At 46.4% G+C, this 25,926-nt stretch overlaps 1 protein-coding gene across 13 annotated transcripts in view; it reads right to left on the bottom strand.

Moving 5' to 3' along the window:
* The window catches only part of anks1b (ankyrin repeat and sterile alpha motif domain containing 1B), a 52,703-nt gene that overhangs the window by 25,026 nt on the left and 1,751 nt on the right, over window positions 1–25,926 (bottom strand). For 9 of the 13 annotated variants that reach the window (XR_009786344.1, XM_061761622.1, XM_061761621.1 and 6 more), the window contains exons 2-12: window positions 18,120–18,200; window positions 17,215–17,371; window positions 14,133–14,285; window positions 13,520–13,663; window positions 11,587–11,662; window positions 10,586–10,687; window positions 10,054–10,182; window positions 8,684–8,871; window positions 7,528–7,668; window positions 3,898–4,054; window positions 569–702 (exon numbers count right to left, since the gene is read on the bottom strand). Coding sequence is in view for 11 of the 13 variants with exons in the window: in XM_061761622.1 (XP_061617606.1) it covers window positions 569–702; window positions 3,898–4,054; window positions 7,528–7,668; window positions 8,684–8,871; window positions 10,054–10,182; window positions 10,586–10,687; window positions 11,587–11,662; window positions 13,520–13,663; window positions 14,133–14,285; window positions 17,215–17,371; window positions 18,120–18,200 (1,462 nt within the window). In the remaining 2 variants the exon portion in view is untranslated. Of the gene's footprint in view, window positions 1–568; window positions 703–3,897; window positions 4,055–5,506; window positions 5,728–7,527; window positions 7,669–8,683; window positions 8,872–10,053; window positions 10,183–10,585; window positions 10,688–11,586; window positions 11,663–13,519; window positions 13,664–14,132; window positions 14,286–17,214; window positions 17,372–18,119; window positions 18,201–18,274; window positions 18,477–19,467; window positions 19,837–25,926 lie in introns of those variants that run through there. The other 4 variants (XM_061761619.1, XM_061761616.1, XM_061761620.1 and 1 more) reach the window with 4 other exon arrangements.

Below are 25,926 nucleotides of genomic sequence, written 5' to 3'. Positions count from 1 at the left end.
TAATATAGTCTAAAATATTCTGAAATGAAAATAAAAAGGCCAGAACATAGTCTTAAAATATTATAATAAAAAATACAAAATCTATAAAATAAATACAAATAAATATCGGACCATAATATTGTCTGAAAATACAATTTTAATACATCTTTATAGATGACATTAAAAAAGACCCAAAGATAGCAATTGACAGCAACGAAAGTGATTAAAAGAGCGTCAAGCCACGCGCCGATCCCCGCTGGGCACCGCGTGGCGCCCGTGCACGTTCGGTAACGGGCCAAAGATGGCGGCGGGCGCCATCTCGTCCTGGAAATAATCCCGCAATTGGACGCCTTTGATCGATACCTAATAGATAATTCGAACTTTTGCCTGCGGGAAAAATCAATCGGCAGCACAAAGGCTCGTGTGTGTGTGTGTGTGTGTTTGTGTGTGCGCGTGTGTGTGTCATCAGGTGCCTCAGCTGCATGTAGGTGGATGCTGTGATGTTCAATAATGCATCCGTCGCCTCTCCAATCATTGCATATGTGCGTGCATGTGTGTGTGTGCGCGCGCGCGCGTGCGCACGCCGTACCTGTGGGCGGATGACTCTTTCGATGTTCTTCAGGGCCGTGTCGGGGGAGGGGGGCGAGCAGTCTGGAGTGGGGCCCGTGGAGTGGTTGCCATGGTCACCGCGCCCCCCCTGCCTGGCTCCATGGGACAAGTGACCTTGCGGAAGGAAAAAAAAAAATGTAAAAATCATATTTGGAGTGTGTTTTCGTCCTTTTGTGCGTGTGCTTTCTTTGAAGAAGGTGCCACAAAATAAATAAATACATAAAACATGCACAACATCATTGCTCATCAAGGATTCATTTTCAAGTGAATAGACTTCTTCATTATTATTATGAAATTTGAAATTTGAAGCCAAGGCATAATTTAGTCAAATTTGATATGTATACATACACAAATCTATTTTGACTGGCATTTTTCTTTTTGAGCGGGTTATATGTAAGCTATTGTACATGTAATAAAGAAATGCAGCAGGAAAACTCAATTCATTTCAACCATAATTTAGGAATGGGGAAAAAAAAAAAGAAAATTCAATAGGTTTACTGTAAACTTAAACTCATTTCAATAAGCGATTAAAATAAATTATTACAACTTCTTAAATGTGTAAAAACAAAACAAAATAAAAGTTAAATGGATATGACTAAAAAAATAGGTGACCATTTAATAAAAATAAACCAAACTGCGTGTAATTCCACCAAACCACTCACTCACGCGGACCGACTTGACATGCGAGGCCGAGCGTCGCGGCTAATTTCCCCAGCGAGCTTCGGGGAAACAGAAGTGGGGTTCAGAAGCTTTTGTGGGGTGTGTGGGCGTAAGAAAGGCGGGAGACGGGAAAGCGCTGACGTGGCCGGAATTCGCTTTGGGACGGAGAAAGCGCTTGTCTTCACCAACAAACGCGCGCGTCACACAAATCGCGCCTGCGGCTGACGAGCGAGCGATGCGGGACGGGCATCGAGCCGATCGGTCGATTCTCCCCCGATCGGCAACGAGCGGCGGTCGCCCTTCCCATTGGAAGTTTACTGTCAAACTAAACCTAAAACAAAAGAATATAACACACAATATTCGATGTTTAGGCTTTGTTTGTGTTGACGTATATCATATCGTATTTGTATAACTAAATGAAATACAGTAATCGCTCGTTTATTTCGGGGGTGAGGTTCCGGACCACCCACGCAATAGGTGAAATCCGCAAAGTAGCGACCACATATTTTTGGGGGATTATTTATATTTATTTCAGAGTTGCATGAACCGCCACAAAGTCTTCCCCAAACTCCGATTTTCCCACGAAATAAAGTTGTAGTTCGCACACAGTTGTTCTCCATTCATTATTTCGACATAACGGTTCACATTTCTCCTCACAAAGTCCTCTTGTCAATTTGCCGACTGGAAGACGAGATGCGATTAGGCCACTTCGAGCATTAAACGAGGAGACTAATCGGCTTATTTGACATTACGGGGGAAATAATACCGTTTTGTGTGCTCAAGCGTGCGCTCCAGATAAGGCTCGCAAACGGAACGTAGCGGAGCGCCATTGCGAGTCAAGAGGGGAAGAAGAAGAAAAAGTGGAATAAATAAGGCAAACGGGACGAGATGCGTGGAAAAGGTGGCGTGATTGACAGCCACCAGGTGGGTTCCGATAACGGTTGTTTTGACGCGTAGACGCGCTGGTGCGGGGATTCTTACGCACTGCAAAAAAAAAACAAAAAAAAAACACAGACGACAAATCCCTTAAGCTCGATGCGCACGCTGCTGAAAAAAAAAAAAAAAAAAAAAAAAAAAGAACTGAGACTGAAGCAAAACTGTGAAGTAACAGCGTGCTGAAATATTCTTCAAGGCACAGGTGGAAAAGTTTTCCAAAACCGTGAAACTATTCAGTTGAATATATTTGGAGAGCGCAATATATGCTCGAAAAAATATTCTCGTCATTTTCAGACATTTTGCATGAATAAGTAGAAATATTTATTGAAATATTTGTTTTTTATATCTACATAGTAAAATGGAGACCTAAAATGTACCAGTAATTGAAAGATACTTAAGTTTGGAATAAATTAAAATTGTGTTCCAAAAGTAATAATAAAAGAAAATAGATCAAATATATTTGAACAAAAACAACAATAAATAGACACCATAAAATCGATTAAGCGAGCGCTTTTAAAGAAAGAGCCCGCCGCGGCGGACGAAATAAGTGCCTGTCGGCACTTCTTGCGGCGTGGCGAGCGACTGTCCTCCCCGCCGTTTGCTGCCGGGCTCTCGCCACATGCTCGGAGTCGCGGTGGCGGCCGCGTCCAATTAGGCTGACAAGTGAGCACGCGTCCTGAATTTGTCCTCCACCAGAAACAAAGTTGAGCCCTTAAAAAGTCCCTCGGTGGGGCCGGAGGGGGCGCCGGCGGGGATTTACATGCCCGAGTCACTTTGCTTCATTTGCTGACAAATTCTAATGCACATTAGTTCAGTAGTATACTTTTATTTTTTATTTGTTTGCTCATTCCTGATGTGCTAATTTCTCTCTCTGGCTGTCGCTGGCCATGCAGTTGCTATGGCAACATACAGGTGACTCACCAGGAGGGTGACGCAGTTGCCGTAGCAACTGGCGTGCGGGTGTGGAGTGAAAAAAACAAACAAAAAAAAAGCAGTGGTGGGAAAGAAACAAAGTAAAAATACTTTGTTACTGTAATTGCGTAGATTGTTCAGGTATCTGTACTTTACCTGATTTTTTTATTTTTCTGGTGATGTTGAAGTGAGTTGAGGAGTTTGATTTTGAAAATAACTGTGCTTTCCTGACATCTTGGTGTCAAGGGGCTAAGTTGAAGTGAGTTGAAGAGCCTCATTTAGACAAAAATAGTGCTTTGCTGCCATTTTGTGACATCTTGGTGCCTAAGGAACTATGTTATAGTAAGTGTTGGAGTTTCATTTGCACAAAAACAGTGCTTTAACATTTTGGTGTTTTAAGAAACTATGCTGAAGTGAGTTGAAGAATTTCATTTAGACTATAGTGTTTTGTCACCAGCTTGTGACATCCTGGTGCCAAAGGAACTATGTTGAAGTGAGTTAAGGAATTCCAGTTAGACCATAAAACAGTGCTTTGGCACATATTGGTGTCAAGGAACTATGTTGAAATGCATTGAGGAGTTTCACTGTGACAAAAATAGCACTTTGCCACCCCCCTATGGCATCTGTTGGTGATTACAAAGCTGTTTGCACTCTTTGACTTCAAATACTGAAGTCGAATCAGCACCTGCACTTGGACTTAAGTACTTTTAGCAGCTCTGGGGAACAGCAGGAAAGTAGAACGACAGGTTTAGCGACCCCGCTCCACTTGGGGGCAGTAAGGAGCAACTGAACTTAGTTTACCGTTTCGCGGCGAGGCGTCGGGGCGCCGGCCGACGTCCAGCGAGCAGGGCTTGCGCGTGACGGCGGTGGTCACCGACTCGTACGGGTTGTCCTCGTCCTCAGGCAGGAAGACGTCCAGCGACGGAGAGGCCGGCGCCTCCCCCGAACGTTTGGAATCCTTGGGGGAGGAAAGCAAATCACATGACACAAGAGACGGGGGGAATTCAATCAGGAAGTAACATCTGAAGAATGCGACGAATGTGGCCTGGAAAATTTGAGAATAAAAGACGCTTTTTGTTTGCAAGCGGCTATGTGCACATGCAAAACTAAGTCTGGGGAAAGATGGGTGGATCCTTTTAAAAGCGTTACTTCCTTTCTTCAAGCCGTTAGGTGCCCATCAGTATGGCGACATTTGTCATGTCCATATTTGGAAGTATTTCAATCAAATGGCCATCATTTTCAAATTATTCAAATGTGGATTATTTTAAATACCTTTAAAAAAAGAAGTGTTAAATGTGTACGAGAAGCCACACAATTATGCCATAAAAACAAAAAGGGCAACAATGAAAAAATTTGCAGGGTCAGAAATAGTTTTGATCCGGTTCTGATCCAGATTTTTACCTTAACGTGAAAACTGCAATTCAAACAATTTTGGTTGTAGCTATTCAGATTGTACTTGTTTTTTGTTTTTTTTACCTATCGATACGTTTGAAGTGCTTCAGCCTTGGCGGACGTCTTAAAAGCACGTTTGATCTTGAGGAGCGTCACGCGTGTGGCAGCACAGGCCGCTCGGGGGGGGGGGCCATGGCTCTTATCTCGAGCGCAGCCGCGCTCCACAAACAGAACAACAAGCGTCCCGATACACAACAACTCTTTGCCGAAACGCCGGCGCTCCATCATCGTCTCCCAGGTGCCGCGACCCGTCCCGATTGAATCCTCCCCGCGTGCTCTCCACGCATTCGTCTCCATTTGTGTGCCCTGTGACAGCCACACTACATTACCCGGCGTGCACTGGGCCATCCATCAATGCGGACGCAATCATGTGAGAGTGACAGACGGCTTAAGGGACACCTGACTCCATCGGGGATCTGTTTGCCATCATTGGAGAACACAGAGCTACGCTATTTTTTGGGAGATTCAGATTTAGGGCGGCAGCTGTCGAGTATTTCTCAAATGGATTTCGTCGGATTTAAAAAAAAAAAAAATACTCAACTACAGTCTCCATGTGAGGTGCAGGTTTTTGTTGTCAGAGTTTTCCAATGATTCGATTCATCGTTTCGGCCCTTGATTCCTTTTTAATGTCACAGCAGTAATTCAATAGCTCGAGGCATATCCCCCAGAAACGCTGGAGCAACACATGCAGACGGATAACATAATGATGGCATATATTCTTTATCCTCTGCATATAAAGAGTACTATTATTGCGGCTTTCAGAGGGGGTAACTAGTGAGCGTTGTGCAAATGCCCCAAAAGGAGCATCACAATGTCCATTAAATTGAAGCCAAATTGCCCACAGTGCAGTGGGCCACCCATGATTGACAGGTTGACAAACTATACTACGCCATGTAAAATAACACAAACGTACGCATTAGCGCACAAATCGTACATGGAATAAAACGCTATAACTTACGACGTTAATGCTGTGTTCCGAGGAGAAAAGCAGGAAGCATAAAAAAATGAGGAAGTGGGAGTACAGAGCTGGGATTTCCTCTCTCGCACACACACACACACACACACAGAGGAAGTGAAGGACACACACGGAAAGTTTGAGCACTTCCCGACTCCGCAAGTTTTGGATGAAGATGTGCTGCCAGGTCGCCAGTGGGGGAAGGAGGCGCCCAGCGATGGCAAGTCATTCATTACCCACGAGCCCTCCCACCTTAACCCGCCCGCCCTTCTGAGCGGAGAGATAGTAGACACAGAGCAACTAGTGTCCGATCCGCACAGGAAGCCGCGGACAAACGAGAGACCTCCTCTGGACGCTAATTAGCAGCTCGCATGCGGATGCCGCACGACTGCTGATTAAAGGGCGCCTACGTGCGCCTGTGTGCGCGAGACATACATTGATATAAACTCCCATCATGCATTTCTTCAAGCCCGCCGTGCCCTCCCCTCCCCTCCCTCCACACCGAGTTCAGAGGCCATCAGATATGAAGGGAGGCTGTCATTTCCGCTGGCATTTCCTTCACTTGAGACACCAAACCGGACAATGGAGCGTCTCACGGACGCGACCGTGTGAGTGCGGCGCAGGACAACGTCATCCGATAAATGCAAAAAATAAGAATTGTTTGCATTCCAAAAGCCTGCGACGGCAGCACCAGTTCGGCCTAAACGTGAACACAAACAAGATTTGTTCACGAGGATCCGGAGGAGCTATTCCGGATTTTCTCAGTGAAACGTTATGGACGAAGCGGCACGGGGCGAGATGCGGAAACATTTTGTGTCCACGACCGACAGTCCGGGCGAGTTGAAACGTACTTGCGAACTAAAGCCGAGAGCGGCATCGTCAAACTGCAAAGAACGAAAAATGAAAACAAATGCCACGCATTTTAACCACTTACCTTCAATTCGAAGTCTAACGTGAGCAAATGTTTTCGTGATAAGCAAACGTGTGTGTGTGTGTGTGTGTGTGTGTGTGCCCTACTGGTTGGATTTAGCCAGGCAAAACTTTTCAGTTGCGCTGTTTGTAAATTGGGAGTCAAGCACTAAACAAATTGTATTGTCTATTGTGTTGTCATGTACCGTATTACAAGTAGCTAGCGCCAATAAAAGGTTATGTAGTCCTCCTATAAAACATTATAGAGTGTCCCACCAGCGTATATTGAAATAAAACTTTACTGATCCCTGCAGCTCAACACTACACAACAACTCGCTGCAGCTCACAGCTTGCGCATAATAATAAATCAGTTCAATTACAACAAGCGTCCAACAGACGCGAGCAAACGTTGCCCTTATCTCTCGCGCTCACCTGAATGTGTGTGTGTGTGTGTGTTAATCCTGTAAATATGACCTGCATAATAATCCATCTTTGGCCACGCCGTGATGCACGAGATGCGCGGGAATTCTGAGCATTTCCCCAATTGTGATTTATGGAGAATAGTCCAACTTGGCTATCATGGCCTGCCCACACGCAATGACAAAAACTAAAACGGTTGGCAATTTGGTGTCATCCATGTCAAGTAAACGTGTTTCCAATTAGGTTACGTCTGCCGAGAATGGCCGCTTGGAACCAACATGGCAGACCTACTGTGTGTTTTCGGGCATGAGTTCTGGAGACTTTTTGCTGGGTCTGCTCAAGATAGACAGGCCTACCAAATTTCGTGTTGATTAGTCAAACGACCATCGGGGGCTGAATTTCCCAGAAAGAAATCACATGCTCGGGCCCTAAAAAGTCCAACAGTGATGAAGCAATAGAGCCATAAAGGGGACATATTATTTGCATTCTCCAGGAAAAATTTCATAAAATACAATGGTAGCGCCTTTCTTGTGTTCCCAAGGTAACCACTGTGTGTATGTGTGTGTGTGTGTGGGGGGGGGGAGGGAACAAAACCAAAAACCCTTCACTTAATATGATCCAGTGCAGTTGTACACCGCTGCCAACCACAATAATAAACAGTCACAATACTTCCTCTCTGTGATGCGTTTGCGTACCTGCGACAAGTTGGAGAAGCCCAGATTGTGGCAGCCGTTGCAGGGGGTCAAGGCTTCCCAGAATCCGCCGGGGCCGCAACTCCTCTCGGCCCGGTCGTCGTCGTCCTCGACCTCGGCCTCGGCGAGGGGCGTGGCCGAACCCTGCGGACGAGCGCGACATAGCAAACGCGAGAAAGTCTCAAGGAGCCATGTTTGATAAGACCCAGGAGGGCTGCCATTTTGGTTTGAAGCAACATTTTAGGGTCAATTTGCGCAGTTGAAAAAAAACATTTAATTCAGCCCCCCAAACCAGTTTCATCTAGCAACATGAAATTTGGTAGGCATGTCTATCATGAGTAGACCCACAAAAAAAGTCTCGAGAAGCCAGGCTGGAAAAGACACCACGCTGTTTTGAAGCGGCCATTTTAGGCTCATTTCGGCCCAAATGTGTTGGCCCGTTCGTCGCTAGTCTCGGCTTTGAATTGTGCTCGCAGTTCGCCGTGGAATGCCACCGCATCATATCGAGACCCGTTTCCAATGTTTTTCTTGGGGGGGGGGGGGGGGTCCTCTCGGCGGTCGGATGCGCTGAGACCTCTGCGACACGATCGACTGTCACTGACTGCAGCGACAAAGCACATTGCGTCGGTCACGTCTACCGAAATCCACCCACAAAACGGCTACCGCGGCGACACTGCGTTTCGTAATTCAGTGAGCGTGTTTTATTCATGACCGTCACCTCGCGGCGGCGGAGGCCACCCGTCGACACGCTCGCCTGGAGGGCCTCAAACTCACGCGTGCGGCGAGATGATTAAGTGACTGAAGTGGTGTGTGTGTGTGTGTGTGTGTGTGTGTGCTCTTAAAAGCACTTCTCAGGCATTCTCAATAGGCTGCTCTGTCTAACAGTGCCCCCTGTTGGTAATATTGAACAAGTACAAACCAAGTGTACAGTCAACCTTGTGGGGTTTGTGCTCCAAATAACATATACATTGTTTATAGATGTATATACATAGACAAAATACATCAAAACATGTTTGTGATACTTTGACCCCATTCACATACAAAACGGAATTAACCGTTACAAACAGAGCATTGGACAACACTCGCACACGGCAATCACGTGTGTATCTGAAATATGATGTCAGAATTTGACGTGCGCATAGTAATGAGGGCGTTTCACCTTGACAGCGCGCGTCAGGGCGCCGCCGGGCGCGTCGGCTCGCTCGTCGTCCGACAGCCGCCCGCTGCCGAAGCTGTCCATGGAGTGCGAGGAGATGGTGTGGCACAGCTCCTCGAAGGAGTAATCCCGGTCGCGGCACTTTTTGATCTCGTGCAGCAGCTTGGACAGCTCGCTGGTCACCGCGTCGTCTAAAAAAAAAAGGCATCGAAGGTGGCAGGGATGAAAAATATGGCTCAATACGTGTTTACGGTTGTTGAAATGAAAGCGGAAATGAATCTGGACGCAACTTACCTTTGTGGCTGACTGCATCCTTCTGCACCGAAGCGTGACTGCGATGCATTTCTAACAAAACAAGCTTACTCAAATGTATCTCACCTCACTGTTTTCACTCATTATTGTCTTAAAAAACTCCAGACTTCCAATTATTATATTATGCCACACGGTTTAATTGATGTGTTCATGAGCAATTTTCAACACTTTCAATTAGCTAAGAATGCGTAAAAATAAAATAACAGATGACGTGCGGACAGACCAATATTATCTATTTGTGAAAAAAAAAAATATGAAATTGAACTAATTGAATTGGACAGATGAGCTCGAGAAACATTATATATAAATATAGTATTATGCAGTATGTAGAAGCTTTTGAACCAAAGTCCTATTTTAATGTGAATATATCGTTATTGTTATCTTTGAATTTTTCAAATGTACAGTTTGACAAAAAAAAAAAAAAACAGGAAGCATGTTGCTATTTCTTATTGTCTTGCATTCCTGAACTGAAAAAAAAAATGTTTTAAAAGGCGAATTGGTATGATTGCAATGCCATTATGCCCATTTTTGAGTCTAATTAACAAACAAAAAATGGATGTGGCAAAAACAACCTCGGTGGAGGTCATTAACAGCGACACACTAATTCCTCCATTAGGCTCTTTTTGTTTGTTTGTTTTTTTCTTAATTTGTCTGCGTGGTTTTCCGCCGATGCGTTCAGGTGCAATCCCTCTCGCCTCCAGCAGGTCATGAGCCAATTATGTTTTGTGCTGACAGTGGCGGGAGTGCAATGCCACACTCATCCTACAGGGGGCAGCAGTGTATCGCGGAACACAGCCCGCTTGAATGCTGCACTGTTGTGGGCACGGAAAGCATCGGACTGCCTCGAAATCAGACTAATATTTGTTTCGGAGGGCTGGAGATCACCATAAACATATACCACCAAATATTTTTTTTTTGGGGGGGGGGCTTGACAAGTTTTTAAGGGGGCTGAACCCCCTAAAATGGGCCTAGTGACGCCACTGCTTCCGATTAAAGATGAAGTGTCGTGCTGGATATGAAGGATGCGGAAAAAAATGCTTTCGAATGTCCCGCCGACTCACTTTTGTGCCGGAGGGAGGGCGAGGCCGCGGGCGAGGAGATGGAGGTGCGCGGCGCCGGGACCGGACACTTGCGGACGGGCTCCACCGCCGCCGCTGCGCTCCGGCGCTCCGTTTCCTCCGTCACATAGTCTACACACACGCGCACAGAGAAAAAGAGAAAGCGAGGAGAAGAAAGATGAGGAAAGGGCTCCATTGATGCCACGGCGAGGGTTAATTGCGGCCAGGAATCGAATTAGCCGTCAGCGGCGGGTCTATTCATAGCGAAAGTGGGCGCTCTCCGACAGGAAATGGCGTGCAGCTGATCTTTTCACGCGGGCACAGCTGCGTCTTGAAACCAGTCCCACGTTTCACGCGCAGACGTGCACACTGGCATCCATTTTGGGGCCTTTTTCAAACCGGCGCCAAATTGTAGCAGATGGCCAAAAACAGTGGCGCGCGTCACCAAAATAAAAAGAAACTGCGAAATATGACGAGCCAAATATGAATGAAAGGCCACTGTGTGTGTGTGTGTGTGTGTGTGTGTGTGTGTTACCCTGGATAATTGCAGTGATCTGCTGCGATTTGACCGCGGGATGTTCTCTCAGGATGTCCAGAGCCGTTCTTCCCTGGCTGTCTCGCAGATTCGTGTCGATCCCTGCAAGACGCGCGCACAAGAAACAATCAAAACAATCCGCTGAGAGATCAGCTGACGCTTGACAAAGGCACGAGGCCGGGGGCTGCTCAGACCGAGGTACGGGGGACCCCGGCGAAATGATTTGCTCATGTCTGTGTGAAAAATAATTCAAAGCGCTGATATGATTGTGACAGATCACAAAAATATGCATATAATGCATCATAAAATCAAAAACAAACTTTTTAGGACAAAAGTCGTATTTTTTCGAGAACATAATCCTTTTTTTTTTTTTTTTTAGAGCATAAAGGTGTCTCTCCCAGAATAAACGGCAAATTATTACGAGAAAAAAAAGTTGGCTTTCTTCCCTCGTTAAACTTTTAATATCATAACACGATGTTTTATTTATCGTAAAATTACAAATTTTCATTCCAACTAAATGTGTGGGGTTTCTTTCTGATAAAGATTACAATTTTGGGTGACAAAATACAACTTGATTTTCAAAACATTACATATTGTTTTTTTCCCCCCACTAAAAATATGAATTTGTTGTCATAACATTACAAGTGTCCACAATCAACGTAAAGAAAGCTCACTGAACTCGAGAGAGTCTGCATTAGTTGGCTTGTTTGTTTTTTTACTCAATATTGGCGAAATTTCTCATTAAATAAATTAAGGGGGAAAAAAATCGTCTGTTTCTAGCTCGCGCATATATGACAATGACTGGCCTGTTGCCCGGCAACGCGACGTCGTCCGTCCCGGTTTTGGCGCCAGGAAACAGGAAGTTCAAAAGGGCAAGCGGCAACAAAAGCCACGGCCGAAGCGACGTCTCCAAAGGGCTTTGCGGCGAGTTGCGATATTCGACGTCGCCGTTTTGCACGCAAGCGAAGGCGCGTCCCGACGTGTTTACGAACTGAACCCACCTGAGTGGAGCAGAAGGCGAACTACGTCCGTTTTGCCAAAGAGGGCGGCCTCGTGGAGGGCGCTGCCATTCTCGGTCTGAAAAAGAACGCGCGTACGTTTGATAATTCAATATGACAGCTTGAAAACATTTGGATCCATTTTGAAAGTGGACGGGCGCTGCGTGTGGCGCCACAGCAGTGATGCAACGCGAGGAAACTGGAGCAACTGACATTAAAACTCCCTTTTTTTTTGAACGGAGGCGGTCATTTTAACCAATTGGAAGCCTGAAGAAAGCCGCCCAGGGAAAATGCACGATAACGAGAAATCCGTGACTTACAGGATCGTCTCGTGCAGGAGAAAGATTCCAATCCCAAACAAAACTGAAGCGTTGCAGCTCGACATGCAAGTGACGCACAGGAAGAGGTCCACTTTGCACCCAGCCGCCCCCTTTTTGTTACCCTTTGACCCCCCCCTCCCCGTATGTGGAAGAACTTCCTTTCCCGTTTCCTACGGCGACCATGTCAAGAGGAAACCAGGAAAGGCGACTCCCGCTCTTCAACACTTTCCGGGAATTGAAAGGCGCCAACTGCTGAGTCCATTACGGGCCACACGGTGTGTGTGTGTGTGTGTGTGTGAACTGCCCACCGGTGAGCAGGTACACTACCCCCCCCCCCACTCACCCACCGAGCCACCTAACAGGGGTTTCCCCTCATTAACATGCGCAGGCCGAGAGTGAGGACGACGGATGGGAGAGAGAAAGCGACGAGTGCGCTGCTGCCGTAAATTATTCATGCACACTCAAGCAAGCAAGCAGACCTTTATGGCTTGACTCCAATTAGTGACCCGCGGGCACGCGCACGCACGCACACACCGAGCAAAGTAGTTTCCACCAGTGACAATTCATCATCGGAGCCGACGCCGAGCGCAACGTCCGCATGACTTTGAGGCCTGAGTCCCCATTTAAATACGCGCATGCATGCATGCAATAATGCGTAATAATACCATTATGGAGGACCGTTATGGCGGTAGTACTGCATCCACACGTGTCGGCGAGCAATATGGTAATACTCACAGGCATATATTCTTTATCCTCTGCCAAAAAGTTGACCGAGTCCCAGTTGTTGTGAAACTCTTCTTCGTTTGTGTGTGCACGATTGTATTACGCTGCCACCCGGTGGCGCACACCAGAAGGTGTTGCAATGAATTGATCAGCATGCGCAAACTAATTCTTTCCATTCTATTCAATTATGTTATTGTTATGTGTTTTCTAAAGTATAACAGTAATAGAATGGTATTTTCTTTATTCAAATCAAACGTTACAAATAAATTGGTCGGGGGGAGGGAAAGATGATTTGCAACGAGTGTTTTGAGTTACGAGCGTGGTCGTGGAACAAATTTCAACTTGTATCTCCAGGCGCCGCTGTTTTTTTTTTTTATTTAAAAAGTGCTTAAAAACAATTCAAGTAAATAAAACGAAACTCTTGCGACAATTTTGAAAAAAATGTCATCCGCATTAAAGGTCATTGTGTACAACTGTGCAACCTTTACTGTCTTTTCAGTGAATATTAATCACGAATATTTTTAAATAAACAAGACCAATTGAAAAATACCCCAAATTAGAATCATTTGGGAAAAAATAAAACATAACAGCGTTTCAGAGCACGGGAAGCCATCTGAAAAGCGGCAGGCCTCAGGAGCGCCGCGTCCCTTTCGCACGAAGGCCGTTACGTAATAACAAGAAGACCGAGTGCAGGGGGGGGGGGCAAGAAACAACAACATCGCGGCCATTCATTAGAGTCGGGAGAAAGAGCACGGCATCCTGCTGCTCTTTAGCACATGACATTCTTAATAACGGTCTTATCACCTTGCCTTGGTATATATATATATATATATATACATATATACATATGTACATACATATATATATATATATGTATATATATATCTTCTTACCACGCAGTTGACGTCCATGCCGGCCTCGAGCAGCGTCTGCGCCGTGCTGCGGTGTCCGTTGCGTGCGGCCAGGTGGAGCGGCGTGTGTCGCCGGCCGCGCACGCCCATCAGGTTGGGGTGAGCGCTCACCAGCATGCGCACCACCTGCGGGCGGGCGGACGCAGCGTGACTTTTGACCCCGCCGCCGTGTTTCCATTCACGCGCACGACACGACACGACGGCGCCATCAATGATGCACGGCCGCCGCGCGGCGACCTCGCAAGAGGAGGAAGGCGGTGTGTTAGTGTTACGGCATCTGCGCGCATTTGCAGCCTCATTTTAACACGTGAATGGATGAAAATTGAAAAAAAATAAAATCAAACAAGAATTATTGGAATGATACACACTGCAATCAAGATATGTTTTCCTTAATGTCCAACAGCGGCCATTTTTACAAATGTAATGACAACAATTCTTATTTTTGAGCAGTATTTTGAAGATACCGCCAGTGTTTGTTTCGCTCTACATTTTTCTGAATTTGTCACTTAACCATTCAGTCAATTATTTCCATTCATTGAAAAAGAAATACAGTGTGCCGGGCCCACAGACTTGCGCGGAGCGAACGGCGTCTGACCTGCAGGCGTCCGTAGAGCGCCGCCAGGTCCAGGGGGGTCTCGTGCCGGCTGTTCCTCATGGTGGGGTCCGTCAGCTCCTGCAGCAGCACCGACACCACGTCCGAGTGGCCGTACTGCGCCGCGCAGTGCAGCGGCGCCTCCCGCTCGTGGTTCTGGATCGGGTGTCGGCGTGTGGTGAAATAAAAGGCCAAAAGAGGAGGCACAATTCAAATTCAAGTCAAATGTGCGCAACAAAGCGAAGGAGCCATGTTGGACGTTACACGGACAAGAAGGATTCATTGATCGGCCAAGCAAGATCCTTTTTTGGGTCTTGAAAGGAATCTACCGCAAACGGGCATGTTTGCGCTTCGCACGCCATTTTGAACTCGGCCGGGTTGTTTTGTGTTCCCTTCAGGGCTCAGATCGCTAACGTTGCTTGTTCCCCTACGGGGGGAGTCGGGGGCCCGGTGGGCGGGGTGGGGGGGTGTAATAGAGCAAAGAAAGCGCAGCCCTGTGGGGATTAAAGCTCCAGAACGCTGTTAAAAATGGATCGCCTGCCAGCCATACGGCAGACATGTGACGTCCATATTAATGTCAGCGCCCGCGGGGGAGTTTTGATTGACACCTTCACTGAGGTAGTAAGTCCATTTGTGTGTCTCTTTGTCTTTGTGGCAGCGTGGAACTGCACCTAAAATCATAATGCACTTGATGAAAACATGTCGTAATATGATAATGAAATGGACTGGAAAGAATTGAACAGCTGCTGCAACACGTTTCATTCGTTGGGGCTCCTGCTGTGCGCAACTTGGCCACCAGGGGGGGCAGTATAATACAGTCACGGAGACACAAACAAAGTCATTTTTCACAGAGGATAAAGAATATGTGCCTTTCATCAAAGCGTAACGGAGCGGCGGCGAACGCGACGCCATCCATCACGAGGTCGCGCGGGATGCCGGCGTGCGGTCCGCGCGTCAAACCGGCGTAATTACGAGCGCATTATGTGTGAGAGTGGCGGCGAGGAAAACAAAACGAAACCTAACGGATGCACTGCGTTTAGAGGCAATAACGACGCTGTGACTGCATTAGTCAGTCCATCATCGGGCGCGGAAGAGGAGATAAACGCACTGCGTTGGCCACTTGAAGGCGCTGGAGGAGCTTTGATTTGGATATGAGACTGCTCAACATTTTTACAAGCACTTTGTGGGAAAAAAAATACACGAACAAGACACAATTGTAGGATGTCAGATGCATGCCAGAACAACAGGTGGCGCTCTAACTGTTGATCGCGAGGTCCTCTTAGCTAATTACCACAATGGAGGATATGAGCAGATTCAACTAAATGAATTGATATGTAGGGATTTTTTTTTTATTAAATGTGCAGTACTAAAATAATCTAAATAGACACAATTTGAAACTTGGTGACTAATTAGCTACAAGCTAAAATCAAAATGTGTTTATTTGATTTTTTGACACATCCCTGCTTTCGCAAAGTAACACCCAATCGGGAGCAATAGTAGTCACTAATAAGTGCACTTATTTCATAATAATGAATAAACCCGCAAGCGCGAGGAAGTTAAAGTGTTCCCGTTATTCCAAATAAACACAAAGAGGAAAGTGGAAGGCTTTCAAACTAAATAAGAATAATAATGTGCTTAGACACAAAAGTGGAGCGCGGGGAATGTTTGCACTTGGGATTTGGGCTTCACGAAAGCCAAATAGCAGGGAATTCAAACTTCATTTGAAAAACTCATAGGCTCACGACATTTTATGATTTCATTTGTTATTATTTGGACGATTCTTAGCTCGCGGCTCGAGAAATGACAACGCTTCGTAAGAAACAATCAACAAGATTTTAAGATGGAAAAGAGGTTGGGAAAAGTATTTTCTTGTGTTGAATGAATTGATGAGTTTCACATTGGAATTGCAATCCCGGGGGGGGGGGCAATATGAACTCTCGTACAGTCTTTGAATTTATTGATTTGCATATATTCTTCATCCTCCGCGAAGAACGATATTATTACTGCATTTTACAGAGGAGTTTTGACCGGCTCAGTGTACTGTCTATCCGTATGTCTGCGAGCCGGGCGGAGGGAGGCGGAAGAGCGCTGCCGCAACGCGCGCCCTCGCCCTCCTAATCTCGTTCATCACGTCTCGCGTTTCCACTTTTATCCGGATGATCTGATGCTGGGGGGCGGAGGGGGGGGGAGGAGGAGGAGGAGGGGCCAACGGGGGCCGAAGGACGAGCAGCGAAGAAAATTCCAGTCGTCCGTTTGGTGGGAAAGAAAACGTTGCGGTCATCCATCAGGCCACACTGGGAAAGTACTGGACTGTGTTTAACCCTCAATGATCGCAGTGCTGCCAAACTCAATATACTCTCATAATATCATCATTATTATTTGAAGCCTAGATTGAAGATGCATTTTTTTTTTTTTTGGGAGCAAAACTGTGGCTACGGCTAATGCTAACAAATTGCGCAACCCTCCGAGGTCATTTAGGTCAGCAGTGTGGGGGCATGAAAATTGAAAAGAAGGAAAAAAACAAAAAAAAACAATTGAATTTCTTTTATATACCATGCAGTACAGTTTGGCATATAGATGAAAATTGAAAAAAAAAAGTTTGATCCCAAGAAGTATTGTTGGAATATTTTGTTACATACTGCAAAAAACAAAAACAAAAAAAAAACGACAAAGACCAAAAAGAAAAATATGAAAAACAAAGAGAAAAAGAAGATAATAATGATAAAAATAAATCATATTTTGTACCAAGCAGTACAGCTTGGTATATACATTGTACACCACACAGATTAAAACAATAACATTAAATTAATAACAATTAAAATGTACACCACAGTGCACTGATTGGTGGGCAGAGCGTGTGCGTCTTTTCTCAAACCAAATTTGTCGTTTTCTTGTAAATAAAAAGCCCGCACAAACAACAAAAGTGACTTTCAACGTCAATGGCAACATTCCGTCAGCCTCACTGCAAAAAAAATACAAAATAACCACCAACCCTATCAAACAACCAAATAAACTCACAGGACCCAACATTCGCTGCCCATTGACTCGACTTGATTTGCGCTTCTTTTGTCTTGCGCTCGCTCACCTGCCGGTTGACTTGGCAGCGCGAGGGCCCGTGTCGGACCAGGATGCGCACGATGTCCACGTCGCCACGCCAGGCGGCCAGGTGCAGCGGCACGCAGCCCTTGCTGTCGGCCACGTTGGCCGACGCCTCGGACTGGAGCAGCTTCAGCACCACCTCCCTGGAGGAGGAGGAGGAGGAGGAGTTCAGAAGGCTCGCTTTCGGAAAAAGAGAGAGCGCCATCGCGTCAACGAGCGCCGCGGCTATTTAACCACAAACAGTCGGCGTTCCCTTCTCAGGAAGTCCCCAGCCGAGCCGCCTCGTTTGCATTCCAAATGTCAGCGGGAGAAGCTGAGCGGCGAGGAGGAGGCGACTAATGAGCTGCTAATTTCAGTGATTCAAAATGAGCACCGCTGAGACCCCCCCCCCCCCCTCCCCCTCCAAAAACGGACAAATTGAAGAATATTTCCAGTTGCGGTTTCCTTTTGCAAGCGGCTTCCTTTCTTCCTCTTTCCCGGCCCGCTGAGCCGCATCTCCGGGAATCCGGGCCGGCGGTCTGTCTCGCCAGCTAATCCGCGACCGTGTGTTGTGAGGAGCTTCTTTTTAGCCAATTTCAATTAGCGACATTCTGCTTGAAAGCGGCCAGTTGGGCTCGAGGCCCCGGGAGCCGGTTTCACTGAGCATAATGAAATTGGGTGGGCATGTCTGTCATGATTCGACCCACAAAAAAGTCTCAAGAAGCCGTGCCTGAAACGACAATGGAAGTCGGCCATTTTGAATGAAAATGGGCATTGACTTTTTCATAAGTGCTGTCAGCTGAGTGCGAATGTTTACTTGTGTTGCAACATGAACGGAATGCCAACGTTGCCGCGTGCCCTTTTTATTCTTCCTTCCTATCAATCACGCGGTGCGGCTTGGCGAAGTGTTACCTGTGCCCGTTGAGAGCGGCGTGGTGCAGCGGCGTGTACCCCGAGCTGTCCGTGCAGTTGACGTTGAGGCCCTTCCACATGCTGAGTGAGGAGACACGAACGCATCGTTAGACGCAACAAGAGGAAAACTTGGCCCGTCTGCACAGAAAACTGACCAACGTTTTGCTGAGCGGGCACTCTTTGTCCGTGACCCCTTCTTCTTCATAGGGAGGACGGGGTCAAACCTTGCAGGTGTAAGGCTGGGTCAAAGGTCACGCTATAAAGCAACCCCTGACTCGCACGCAGTCGGAAACGCATCACCTTGCCGAAATCATTAAAGCAAAACAAAAAAAATGACGAGAGGAACCGCCGAAAGCTTCGTGGTTCTTGCAAACGTATTTTTGGGGGCGGAAACCGAAATCAAAGCTCCCGCCGAGAGAACGAGAAGCAGCGGCGGGATATCAAAAAGGACGAGCAATATGCAGCAAATTGGGCTCGCGCGAGAGACGCTACACGCGATAGCCACAGATAACAAGAGACAGGAAGTGGCCTTGCTTCATTTCCTGTTGCAAGAAGAAGCACTGGTTGATTAACGGCTCGCTGGTTCTTTACCTACCAGGTGACACACACACGCGCGCACACAGGCGCACACACACGGTATAAAGTCAAGATCTGTCCTTTGATGTCGAGCCTCACAAAGACTTTCAATTCCCATGATGCTTTGGGGCAAGACCATTCGACTTGCAGATTTGAAATGTATTTTCGGACGAAAGAGCGCATTTTCAAAAATATGGCTCCGGTCAAGCTGAGTGTAAATTACGAAGAAGTGTCGTAAATCACTAACTAAGGTCACCAGCCCGTATGTCACGAGGTCACAGGAAGGAGTTCGCCTGAGGTGCGGGTCAATGGGTCGCGTACACACACACGCCCGCCCGCACGCACGCACCCGTAGTAGCAAATAGCGAGTGTATAACGCGAGGGAGATGCATCAATAACGCCCCTTTGGGAGTTATTGATGATCATTGATCGCACTGCCGGCTCGACGGAGTCAATCAAGGGTTCGTGTGCATTTTTAGCAACGTGCACACGTAGTCGCATATCGTCCCGCTGTCTTGTTATCTTGTGTGCGAGCGGGCGTGTGTGTGTGCGTGTGTGCTCGGCAGCGGCCCAGCGGCGAGCGAAGAACAATGTCTATATAAGGCGCGCAAGGAGCCTCCGCGGCTAACGTAGCGGTCGCAGATGGTGCGCGTCGCCATGGCGACCTGCCGTCCTGGGATGAATCAGCGACAAACGCTCGGCGCCTAAAACGAGCGGCCTTTTGCTGAATCTTTGTTTTGTTTTTGTTTTGAGGCGACCGGGGGAGGCTCACGTGCTGCGCAGCTGCGTCTCCTCCGCCTTTTCTCCACTTCGTTCCTCTCAGTTCAGTTCGGAGAAGCCAAAACACCGTGAAAAACACAAGAGGCCGTCAAAAAAGAGGCGCTGGAAAGTGAACGGCGTCCTATAAATACACAACAGAGCAGCGCTGTAAAGTCAAGTGCCCGCGGAGGGGAGGGCATAAACAACAAGCGCACACGACGCCCGCCGTGACACGCGAGGACCGCCGGCATGCGTCGGGCGGGGCCGCGACGCCTGCGTCGCATTACGCCGTCAATCGAGACATTAGCAGTCCCCTGGGCGGTGGTAAATCTCGGTATTGGATGGCTTGGTGGCTGGTTCCTTCCTCCCTCTATCCTAACCACCTGTTATAGATGACAATTCATTCTAACTAGCGATGGTAGTTTTTATAAAATTCAATCTGCTACTCTGTGTTGGCGATCTTCATTTTTCACATTACGTGTGAAATGATCCGAAAATACTGGACATTCCGTCTTTCCTCAAGGCTAGCCGCCATCGCAGCAACTTATTTCTACGCGGAGCGGTGCGGGCAACGGCAGACGTATTAATCAGTGGAGAAAAACAATCCGAGAGAGAGATTTCGCTTTGACATTTTTTTTTTGTCGTCGAACTATTCAAGTAATTCGATAAATCGTTTCAGCCCTACATTAAGACGAAAGAAAGAACCAAACTAGAGCTAGCGCTAGAACGCTTCTTGACGCAGCAAGACCCATAAGTCTTTGATGAAAGAGTCGATTATTCCAGAATTTTGCCGAACATTATTCCAGGAAAATTCCCTTTGGCGAGCCTAAGAAAATAAACCGTTAGTTAACTGCAGCGAGAGAGCAAAACTGTCCGGCTTGGTGAACGAGCATCTCGCGGGTATTTCCTCCTTTTGGCCTTGTCACGTCCTCGTTCCCGCCACCAGCCTCGCTGGGTGGAATGTGACATCCCTCGCGGGCGCTTGTCTTCGCCAGTTCGCCGGCTGCCCTTTCCAATTACCAAGAGAAGGAAGGGAGGGCACGTGGCTGCGGTGGGGGTGTCGATGCCGAGGCTGGAAGACCGAAACGTGGCGCTCGGGCACGAACGGCGAGGCTCATGAAAGATGCAGGAACATATGGATGCTAGCGCCCACGCCGCCAACTATATGACCCACTTCGTACGGAGCGTGCGTTTCGATCGCGGGAGAGAAAGGAACAGCGTGAAGCCGAGGGGAAGGAGCGCGCCAACGTAAACCGGGCCGCGCTCGGGCGGAAGGAAGGCGGGAATATGGCAGCGACGCTTGGGCATATGTCGCCGTCTTGTCGGGTGGGGGGGGCGGAGGTGCAGGTGGCGCGAGGCGAGCAGCCACGCTGTCGTTTGAAAGCACGGCTGTTTGTGGCGAGCGAAGGCAGATGGAAACGGCGTCGGTTTTTGGGAAACATTTGAAAATAAGTCTCGAGTTGGACTGTTTTGAAAATGAAAGTGCAAGAAAAAAGGGAGAATATGTGCTGAAAAAGTACGGTCTGACCGATTAATCGGCTCATCGATTTAATCGGTTGATATTAGCACTTTGCAAATGTGCAAAAAAAAATAAATACAATTTTGCCTCATTTTTTTTTTTCCCCACACAAGACAACACAAAGATAATGGCATTCAAACAAACATTTAAAAAAAAAACATTTACTTTAAAACCTAAATTACTTGTAATAAACTTTCAGCTCATTTTGAAAATGACAGCATGATGCTCGTCTGTAAGAACAACCGACATGCACAAAAAATGCGTTTGAAACGCACGGCTGTCGTAACATTTGTGCTAATAGCGCGCAGATGCAATGCAACGCTACAATATCACCACCTACTGGCCTGGCATGCATATTACAGTGCAAATTTAGCAGTTTTTTTCCAGGCAAATGTTGTTTTCTTTCCATTTTTTTCTCAGTTGTTTCTCAGTGTCAACGTAGCCTACGAGCGTCGTTGCTGTCATTTCACGCTCGCGGTTTCCTTCGTCCGAGCGGCGACCGAACAGCGGCGGGGGGCGGAGGACCCCCTCAGCTGCGGCATTATCGCTGGCGGGCAGACGGGGATTTGACACGGAAAGGAGGGAAGGGCGACGGAGCGGCGAGCCGAGACCACGGACGCCGGAGACGATTTGAATCCGTCCCGCCTGCAGCGCACGGCTGATCTGATAAAAATGTGATGCTTCCACCCCCCCCCCATACAGCACTGGCTTGGAATATGACCCTCCAATTAGCTGCAGTCAAAATGTCCTCCAAACAGTCACTCGGGACTTTTTTGTGGGGTGGGGGTATTTGGAAGCTTTGAACATTCGCAATGAGACCAAGACGTCGGGTCATCGTCATGTCGACGGGCTCCATCTGGTCGTGCGTCCGAGCGCAAGTGGTTTGGAAAAAAATTCACGTCATGCGATTGGAACATCTCACTCAATATTACCGTTTTCACTGCGAGCTCTTTGCTACTTATCGATGTGCGACCTTGAAGGAAAATCGTCACAATATCGGACAAACGGACTCAACTCAATAAATTGACTAATGTATAAAATCAATGCAAAACAAATTAGAAAAACACACTCATTAAAGTAACATACGTATAAATAATTAAAACAATTAAATAAGTGATTACACTAAAAAAATAACTAAAAATAAAACACTAATTCAAATTAATTAAAAAAACAATTACAGGAAAATAATTGAAACAATTTGGAAAATGATTACATATATAGCCAACAAATAAAAAACAATATTTACAATTAATTAAAGAACACAAAAATAAATACATTTATAAAATAACAAAAGTTGAACCTGAAATATTAATTAATACAAATACATTACATAAATCAATGAAACACAAAATGAAAATACACCGAAAAAAAATAATTTATAAATAATGTAGTAATACAATTATTTACAGTGCGCCACACAGCAGAGAAAGGGAGAAGTCATAGTAAAACAGCCACAAAACACTCAAGAAAATCCCTCTAAAAACTAATTATGTTGATATTTAGCTTGATTTTTTTTTATTTATTAGTTTGTCAGCGGCATCACTCAAGCGTCACCTGTTGGATGTTCCACAGCAGGAACATCAGTCGCAGTTGCGTCGCATCTAAACGTGTGATAGCGTCACGCGCCCACACAATCTTTTTACGCCGTCTCACACAAAGTTAACACACAAACACGAGACCGAACAGACGCTCTCGTTCACAGTGTAACAGCGCCTGCAGTGAATACTCTCAAGCGTTCTCAAAAAGCTTTTCCGCTGGCAGCGAAACAAAAAAAAAAACAAAAAAAGAAGCTAAAAAGAAAAAGCTCCATGGGAGGTGTGGTTGTTGCCCAAAAAAAAAAAAGAGACAACCTGCCCCAATTACATAGCATTAGCGACAACAACAAAGCCGACGGGATTTGTCACTTGTGGTGAAGCAGCATGTGGCTCAGCGCATGCGTTTATTCAGTGGTTTCAAATAAGGTGCACAAAGCAATAAAGTAAAAACGGAAAATAAAAAACTAAGTGAATAAATACAATTACAAATTATACAAAGCAAATGTATTCAAATGTTAAATAGATACACATATTACAAAGATGTAGAAAATAAATAAGGTGCAAAAAAAAACTAATTATATTAAAACACATTAAATGTTATTGTTTTAGAATCCCTCAAATAAATGTAAAAATGTAAAATACAAAATAAAAAAAACATAATACAATACAAAATATATATAAAATAAAAGAAAATGCATACAAATGAATGGTAAAATGTATATATAAATATACAAATAAAATAGAAATATATTGAATACATTTAAAATAAATTAAAAACCATAATAAATGTATAAAATAGTTACAAAATACCTACTAATAAATTACAAAAAAAACAAATACAATAATAACTCATTTTTTAAGAATTGAAAAACAATGAAAAATCAGTCAAGCGGCATGTGGCTCATTACCCGAGGTTATTTTGCACGCAAGTCCACAATTTTTTGCTTGCCATCGCCTCAAAGTTTGGCATGAGCGGGAAAGCAATCTGAAGAGTTTGTGTGCCGCATTCCATCCGTGCAAATTCTCCTGCATTGAAACATTGACCTCCCATCAGGTCAAGTAAGCTTTTTTTTTTTTTTTTTTTTAAATGGAGGTCCAAATTGCCATGAACCCTCCCCCCCACTCTCACGCTAGACCCTCAGGGTCACATGGTGAGAAAACGATCGCACGCAGTGACTCAGCGAGGACGGAAAAGGGCATAGAGATGAGAGGGGTGAATTCTACTGAAACAGGAAGTGACGAGCATGATGAGTCAACGTGCGTGTCGTAAATCACGCTGAGTGATTAAGCGCGGCCTCCAGAAGTGCGACAAAGACGAGGACCCGTTTTGAGTCGCAACCCGACGCTTCGAAAAACAGCCTGGCACGATACTCTCGCTCGTTTACATTCAAAATGCCAACTCGTCGGGCCTGAGCTAAACTTAAACAAACCTGCTGATTAATATTGACGAATATTAGCGTGTGAGCCCAATAACGGTCTGGTGAAAACTTGATTTTGAGCCGTACAGCAGCCCGTTTAGGTGATGGAAATCTACTTGGGCCTGAGCTAGACTTGTTTACAAAGATCTTCACATTTGCAACAACGTCACTGATGACTGATCACAAATATGAGCGAGGACCAGGCAGCTCCAGCAACCTATTTAGGCAGCACACCAGTTGGACTGAAGTCCATTAGCCAGATGTCACCAAGATTCAACAATCTGCTCAAATCAATTTGACAATCAATTCATCATGCCCGTCGAGTTATACTTACTCATTCACTGCCAGCCTTCCCAGTTAACATGGATATTTGACTTCGAAAGCCGTCAATGGCAGCGAATGCGTTAATTCACAAAATGCTCGACTCCCGGCAGTCACAAAATGAGAGGGGGGCGGTAATACACGGTACATTTTTCACTTAGCAGTGAAGCAGCAGATAAATATTTTGCTGTACGTCTTAGCAGCCCGTTTAAGCAGCTGCAAACGAGTCGGGCCTGAAGTCAGTGGTTCTGAAACTTTGATTTCAGAACTGTCTGACATGAACCGTCCCAATCAATCCATTAATCAACCCTTTCGGGCCTCGTCGAGCGAAGGAACGTTTCGCCGGATGGGAAAATAAACGGTGCGCAGTCAGTAGAAGAAGAAGGGGAGGGCCGGCAGAAAATCAGTAAAATGGCGGCTCTCGGAAAGTAATTGGTTTTCTCCTTGTCAGATAACAAGCGTGGAGGGCTCCCAAACAAAACCCGAGCGACGGCGAAAGGGAGAAAAAGAAGAAAGGTAGGACGCCGGAAGGACACACGAGAAACGGGAGCCACACAAAAAAGCCGCCAAGTGTGCGCAGGCCGAAGCCCGCGAGGGGCTCGAGAACGCTAACTCAGCGTCTCCCCGTCGAGGGAGACGGGAAAATACTTGAAAAGAATACACCGTCTAAACGAAAAGCTGCTGACACACGAGCAGCAGCGTGACAGACGGGCAGCAGTGCTAATAAAAGCACCGTGAACTGGGAACAAAACAAAAGCAAGTCCAGCCGAGCCATTAGTCTTCCCAAATTACAACAAACAAAAGTCAGTCCAAAAATGCACCATTTGGATTTGTACAGCAGCCCGTTTAGGCAGCGAACTTGTTCGGCCTGACTTAATCTGCCCCCGAAGTGCATTCCCAGGGAAAGTCGCAACAGAACCTCAGTGACATCAAAAGCTTAATCGTGACCCCAAATCAATTTATCATACCCGTCTTGCGGTTTTAGCCGATCATTACAATAACCTCAGCGCAAATTCTCGACTCTCAGCGAGCGCGACGGTGATTAATGGTCCATTTTTCATTGAGCAGTTGCGCAGCAGATGAATATTTGATGCGTCTTTTTAAGAAAAGATGAATCCCGCACATATTTCAAGTGTGTTGCCCGAGCTGGTTGGCGCGGAACTGCACGTTTAACGGCGGCAAAGCCTGCCGGGAAATGCGCTCGTGCAATCAATCAATCAATCAATCAATCAATCAATCACCGAGGCGTCTCTGCCGTACGCAAAATCGGAAACCCGTCGTCTGCGGTTCCAGACTTGAAGATTTGAAATCAACGAGACTCCAGTCCGGTCGGCTCGGGAGGAATTCCCCCGCACTTCCCCCTCTCGCCTCGCGCTCATCAAGGGCCGCGCGGAATGCGTGACGTCGCGCGGGGTCGCCGGCCTGTAGATTGCACGACGACGCGCGCGCGCACACACACACACACACACACTGCAGACCTGAAATATGTCTTCCTGTTATTGGCTTTAGCTCGTTGAGCTCTATATGCACTTCACCAACAACAACAACAACAAAAAAGAGAAAAAACAAACAAGAAAAGCAACAAAGCGGGCATTTCTGAGCCCAGGCCGAGTCGAACAACGTTTACACGTGCGAATCCTAAAGCAGCTGATGAGCCAAACGAGCAACAAGTAGATGCC

This window comes from Phyllopteryx taeniolatus, chromosome 22, assembly GCF_024500385.1.
Source record: "Phyllopteryx taeniolatus isolate TA_2022b chromosome 22, UOR_Ptae_1.2, whole genome shotgun sequence".
NCBI classification, from domain to species: domain Eukaryota; kingdom Metazoa; phylum Chordata; class Actinopteri; order Syngnathiformes; family Syngnathidae; genus Phyllopteryx; species Phyllopteryx taeniolatus.
Note: the sequence above shows the minus strand (reverse complement) of the source record. Positions and strands in the feature narration are given on the sequence as shown.